The 6,635-nt window shown below is 38.0% G+C and overlaps 1 protein-coding gene across 1 annotated transcript; it reads left to right on the forward strand.

Moving 5' to 3' along the window:
- The first annotated feature begins 1,340 nt into the window (after positions 1 to 1,340).
- On the forward strand, positions 1,341 to 5,679 carry LOC109239616 (cationic amino acid transporter 7, chloroplastic-like). The gene is made up of 5 exons (XM_019406203.1): positions 1,341 to 1,894; positions 2,013 to 2,229; positions 2,325 to 2,673; positions 3,015 to 3,246; positions 4,874 to 5,679. The coding sequence occupies exons 1-5, from the start codon at positions 1,513 to 1,515 to the stop codon at positions 5,440 to 5,442; spliced, it is 1,749 nt and encodes a 582-aa protein (XP_019261748.1). The 5' UTR covers positions 1,341 to 1,512; the 3' UTR covers positions 5,443 to 5,679.
- Positions 5,680 to 6,635: the final 956 nt, after the last annotated feature.

Below are 6,635 nucleotides of genomic sequence, written 5' to 3' on the forward strand. Positions count from 1 at the left end.
GCAATGGACGCATTGACGCGATATATGCAAAGGGGAGGTGCCTTGGTGCATGTTATTTGCAGATGACATAGTCCTGATTGATCAGATGCGAGGTGGTGTTAACGAGAGGCTGGAGGTCTTGAGACATATCCTTGAGTTTAAGGGTTTCAAGTTGAGCAGGACCAAGATAGAATACTTGGGGTGCAAGTTCAGCGGTGTTACCCAGGAAGCGGACGAGGATGTGAGGCTTGATACGCAAGTCATTCCTAAGCGAGAGAGTTTCAAGTATCTTGGATCTATAATTCAGAATGATGAGGAGATTGATGAGGATGTCACACGTCATATCAGAGAAGGTGGATGAAGTGGAGGCTCGCTTCTGGTGTCTTGTGCGGTAAGAATATGCCGTTGAGACTTAAAGGTAAGTTCTAAAAGGTAGTGGTTAAACCAACTATGTTGTATGAGACAGAGTGCTGGCCAATCAAGAACACCCATGTCCATCAGATGAAGGTAGCTGAAATGAGAATGTTGAGATGGATGGGTGGGCATACTAGGTTAGATAGAATTAGGAATGAAGTTATTTGGACAAGGTGAGAGTGGCCCCTATAGAGGAAAATATGCGAGATGCGAGGCTGGGATGGTTCGGGCATGTTAAAAGGAGAAGCACAGATGCCTAGTCAAGAGGTGTGAGAGGTTGGCCATGGGGCTAGGAGGAAGGACAGAGGTAGGCTAAAGAAGTCTTGGAGAGAGGTGATTAGGCGGAACATAGTACAGCTTGAGCTAACCGAGGACATGACCCTGGATATGAGGGCGTGGAGGTTGAGGATTAGGATAGAAGGTTAATAGGTAGTCATGCGTTCCCTTTTGTCTTCATTAGTGCTTGCTATTATCGCATATCTTGTTATTATTGCCATCAGTACTCCCTTAGCTTGCTATCGGTACTTCTTTCGTATTCTCTATTGCTATCTTGGATTTTGTGTTTTACATATATTGTCTTGTTATTACTTGATATCAGTACTTCTTTCATATTCTCTATTGCTACCTTCGATTTAGTTTTCTAAATATATTGTCTTGCTATTAATTGTTATCAGTGCATCTTCCATTTTCTTTAGCCGATGGTCTATCGAATCTCTGCTCTTCCAAGGTAGGAGTAAAGCTATGTACATCCTGCCCTCTCCAGATTCTTGTGAAATTATACGGGGTTGTTGTTGTTCTCGAGTTTCCCTTGAAAAATTTAAAATTACAAGAGAGTAGCTATTTGTAAAGTGGCTATTTTTGAATGTTTTAAAAAAAGAAAATGTAATTTGCCTCTCTTTAAAATGCTAGTGGATGTTAGTATCTTGATCCAATAGGTATCTTCTTTTATTTTATTTTTTCCACGGAAGATCCAATGGTATCAGTATGAGCCATATTCTGAAGTGTTAACTGCAAACGCTTTATATACCCATTGATCCATCTTCAATTCTCTGCAAAAAACTCACTCAAAATACTGATAAATTAACGTGAGAAAGAGAGAGAGAGTGGTGGTCCAAAAAAATGGAGAACCATAACTCCTCTTTCTCTAACTTAAAATCTTACCTCCGAGCACTTTCCGATACCCCAAACCGGTTAGCTCGCCGTGCCGGTTCAGTCTCGACTTCTTTCGAAGAAACAAGCCGAGTCAGAGCCCGGTCTGGTGGAGATATGAAACGGAGTCTCCGGTGGTACGACCTCGTCGGATTTGGTGTCGGCGGTATGGTTGGCGCCGGCGTCTTCGTTACTTCCGGTCGTGCTAGCCGTCTCTGTGCTGGTCCCGCTGTTGTCCTCTCTTACGCCATTGCTGGCTTTTGTGCTCTTCTCTCTGCTTTCTGTTACACTGAGTTCGCCGTTGATATGCCTGTTGCTGGCGGTGCCTTCAGCTATATCCGCATCACTTTTGGTCCGTTTTTCACTCCGAATTTATTAAAACAATTCGTTAATCAACACTTATAAAAATCACGTTGCCTGTAACTTTTTATTACTCCGATTAACTTGATCAACGTCATGGCGTAGTGCAGGTGAATTTCTAGCGTTTTTGACTGGTGCGAATCTAATAATTGACTACGTATTATCAAATGCTGCGGTGGCAAGGAGTTTCACTGGATATTTATGTACAGCTTTGGGCATAGAAAGTAAATTGAAAATCACCGTTAGTGGATTACCCAAAGGATTCAATGAGATTGATGTTGTTGCTGTCTTAGTTGTTTTAGCCCTCACCGTAATCATCTGCTACAGGTACGGCAAAATCATGAAAACTCAATCCAATCCAATTCAATTTCATTTTATCAAATAAGCTTCGAATAATAATTATTTGCTGTTATTTTGTGCAGTACAAGGGAGAGTTCGATGTTGAATATGGTGTTAACGGCGTTACATTTAGTGTTCATAGTATTTGTTATTGTAATTGGATTTACGAGAGGTGAAACGAAGAATTTTACAAAAGCAGGGGATCAAAATCATGCGAGTGGATTTTTTCCATTTGGAGCTTCAGGGGTGTTCAATGGGGCAGCAATGGTGTACTTGAGCTACATAGGTTACGACGCCGTTTCTACAATGGCTGAAGAGGTCAGAAATCCAGTTAAGGATATACCTGCTGGCGTCTCGGGTTCCGTTATACTCGTGACAGTTCTTTACTGCCTCATGGCTGCTTCTATGTCCATGCTTCTCCCTTATGATATGGTATAATATAGTATAATAATTCGCTTTTTTTGGTTTACTTAGGTTAAAGTACATTTTTGCCCTTATTATTATTTATCTGATTATACCTCACTCTCAAATAAATTGACTAATTTTACGCACAATTATTTGGATTTAAAACTCCCGGCAATGTAAGCAAACTCAAATAAATGTAAAAGAGGTTAATATATATCATTTAAGTTATATGTATTGACAGTTTAAATTTAATTTTTATTATGATTGTATTTAATATGTGACAGTAATAGATTAGATATCATTTTTTATCAAATTAGTGATTAATATAAAATGTTAATTACATACTTATTGAATTGTTTGATGAACAGATTGATCCAGACGCGCCATTTTCGGGGGCATTTATGGGATCAGACGGCTGGAGATGGGTGTCGAATGTGATAGGTGTAGGGGCGGCTTTCGGTATACTAACATCTTTGTTAGTGGCAATGTTGGGGCAGGCTCGATACATGTGTGTGATCGGACGGTCCAGCGTGGTTCCTGCTTGGTTTGCTAAGGTCCATCCTAAGACATCAACGCCTGTTAACGCTTCTGTTTTTCTCGGTACGTTTTATTCTAATCCTTATTTTAATACTACGTAAACCTGTTAAGCATGATGTTTAATGTCTTAATTACTAAGGGGTCGTTTAATTATCGAGATTAAGATGTGGGATTATGTTTCAAACCAAATGATCCGCAAGAATATTTGCCTAAATGTATTACTACTATTTATTTCTCAAAGCATCATTAATTTAATTAGTATTGGCTTGGGGAATAAAAGCATAGCGGTGTGTTATTTGTTTAGAACATCAAATATTTGTTGTGTTACGTATTTTTATGTGCATCACTTGGTAGAAATGCGTGTGTATGTGTTTTCCTGTTATTGCGTGAATGTGCTCTTTGTTAGCTTTGCTGTTGGGAGAGTAGGGGGGGGGGGGGGGTCCACAAAAGAACCGTTTCGGTTCGGTTAAGGCTATAGCTTTACGTTTTAGGGAAATGCTCATAAGTTTATCATGGGACTCTATCATATTCGGTTAACTATTTTTCTGGGTTTTGTGGGGTCTATGGATTCATGTCAAACGATGAGTCCTTCACAATCACACAAAGATTTGACAAATATTTAGTGAAAGGGGCTTTGACTGATTTTCTATGTGGGTCCATCATTGGATAAAGCTTTGCTCATATCTCAATCATAATATTGGCTTTTTGTTTTTTCATTTTAGTGACATTTGTAGCCACTGTGTACCACCTAAATGTTTCGAAAAAAGGCATTCCGGTGCACTAAACTTCCCCTATGTACAGGGTCTGGGGAACAGTCAGAGCACAAAGGTCTATCGTACGCAGTCTTACTTTGCATTTCTGCAATAAGCTATTTTTACGGCTCGAACACGTGACTTCTTGATCACATGGCTACAACTTTACTAGTTACGCCAAGGCTCCCAAAATGTTTCAAACTAATGAAAATGAAATATATGTATTTCAAGCAAGAACATATTCCGTATAGTTTTAAAATAAGTTGTATTATATCCTGAAATAATCTCATGTTTGGAGGTCATGACACGAGAGTCAAAATAGTGGTGACAATTACCGCCCAAAAGGGAATTAAATCCTCTTTTCCTGATCTTGATTTAGTCTATGAACTAATTCATGATAATAGTGCATTGTATACACCTTACAAATATAATAAGTAAGGTTCCTTATTAATTCAAGAAGGACAGGAATGACTAACTGCAATTATTGGTCCAAACAATATATAATTAGAAAGGTTCTTCATATCATTATCTAAACGAATGTTCTCCACATACTTTGATTCACTATTGAGTCACGTTTTTGAGCTCAGCAAAGTATAAACTTTTTTCAGTTGCTGACCAATCTTGAATTCTTATTCTTTGTAAAGATTATGTGTGTGACTTACATTAGTGGAACAAGAATTTAGTAAATGGGAATGTTTAGATGACTTTGGAAAAAGAGTTGAAAATGCAATATCTCGAATCCTTTGTTCTTCTACCCTTTTGAAGATCTGGTCATGTTCTTTTCTCAGACCCATAATCTTTACAGGAATTTGTACAGGCCGCAACTTTTGACTGAAATGACACGTTCTTACCAATTTCAGAAATATATTCCTGCTACAATTCCTTGTAAGGGAATTATTAGTATCACACTAACACAAGGATATGTTTGATCTTTTCAGGAATTTGCACAGCAGCAATTGCCCTTTTCACTGATTTACAAATACTCCTGAACCTTGTGTCAATCGGTACACTGTTTGTGTTTTACATGGTAGCAAATGCTGTTATCTACAAGCGTTACGTCTCAGTTGGAGTAACAAACCCATGGCCTACACTGTCTTTCCTTTTTTGCTTCTCTTTGACTGCAATCTTATTCACCCTTTTATGGCAATTTGCACCACCAGGCAAGCCAAAAGCCTTCATGCTTGGTGCTTGCACAGCAATCGCCATCGCTGTAGTACAAATATTCCACTATATGGTACGACAAGCGCAAAAACCTGAGTTTTGGGGTGTCCCATTAATGCCATGGATTCCTTCCATATCTATCTTCCTCAACATATTTTTGTTGGGTTCACTTGATAGACCATCCTATGTTCGATTCGGATTCTTCTCAGGACTTGCTGTACTAGTGTATGTTTTCTACAGTGTTCATGCTAGTTTTGATGCTGAGGAAGATGGGTCTCTTAGTCAAAAGAGCATTGAACTAGTGAAGGAATCTATTGAAAGCCAGGACCATACTCTCAAAGTGTAAAAATGTTCTCTTTTTGGCTGACTTTTTCTTTAGTTATGACTTTTAATTTTTAACTTTTTGGGAGGGGCTTACTGTTATGGATACTTAACAATAGAAATGGGAGAGGAAATATAGGCTGCAACATTTTGCAGTGAGCAAGTTGTATAGTTTGTTTCCATTAGTGGGTTCAAGTTGTGACTTGTGATCCCTTGTATATTTTTGTGTTGGTTAATTTAGTCAACTGTTGATGCTTCTCAAGCTCACGTGCCACAAGAACAAAGGAATCAATTGGGGTGATGTAGTGTGTAGACTACCATTTGACATTCAAGCTTAAATTCTCTTCAACCCACTTGATTACCTATTTGCAATTTGCCAGCATTTGACATGATGATAAACAAAGAAGAGTATTTTCACTTTTAAAAATGTGTGTGTTTTGGGCATAAAGTTCATTTAGAAAAGTGTTTATGAACGTTGATGATTTCAAAGTCTTCACTCGAAATAAACTTTCAAATCACATACTTCACTTAAAATTTAAATAATATTTCACTTGCACTTCAATATTTTCATTAGCTAATTTCAATTTACAAGTAATTATTTCATGTTTTTAGTTCAAATATGACGTCATCAAAGTGGCCCTATTTTAAGCGTGCGACCTCGGCAGGGTTCCAATTAACATGAAAGTCCATTTATTGTGGAATCTATCACTCGTAAAAATGAAATGAAAATATGATATAGATCCAGTTAAAGGTTATCCCTTTTGGAGAATAAGGAGGGAAAAAGGAAGAAAAAAAAGCTTTAAAGATGAGGATGGAATAAAAAGAAATATGGAGATAGAGACTAATAAACTTCTTTTATCTATTTTTCCATTATCATCAAAAGTTGTGGTAGATATATAGGATCCATCCGCGATTAGTATCTTTGGTTCGAGCACTAAGTCCAAAAAAAGGTCAATATAGAAAATTTTCTCCCTTTAATGGATCTTACACGAACGTCGGGACGAAAAATCCCCAAAAAATTATTTATCGGTCAAAGGATAAGAATATCTTGATGAAAAGAGATAAAGATGAGAAAATAGGGGAAAAAGAAAGCGTGGAACATGGGCCTAAGCCTGCGGACTGCAATATGTTACTATCATCCAATGCGGCGTTTCATTTTTTTCTATCTTAGTTCTATCCTTTTTGGTCGGTTTTTCTTGTCTATTCCCACCCCCGCAC

This window comes from Nicotiana attenuata, unplaced genomic scaffold (genome assembly GCF_001879085.1).
Source record: "Nicotiana attenuata strain UT unplaced genomic scaffold, NIATTr2, whole genome shotgun sequence".
Classification (NCBI taxonomy): domain Eukaryota; kingdom Viridiplantae; phylum Streptophyta; class Magnoliopsida; order Solanales; family Solanaceae; genus Nicotiana; species Nicotiana attenuata.

Excerpts from the sequence above, each read along its gene's own strand:
- LOC109239616 (XM_019406203.1), top strand. The coding sequence starts at position 1,513 with ATGGAGAACCATAACTCCTCTTTCTCTAACTTAAAATCTTACCTCCGA. Across the intron at positions 1,895-2,012 it reads CTATATCCGCATCACTTTTG|GTGAATTTCTAGCGTTTTTG; the intron begins GTCCGTTTTTCA and ends GGCGTAGTGCAG. Across the intron at positions 2,230-2,324 it reads ACCGTAATCATCTGCTACAG|TACAAGGGAGAGTTCGATGT; the intron begins GTACGGCAAAAT and ends TATTTTGTGCAG.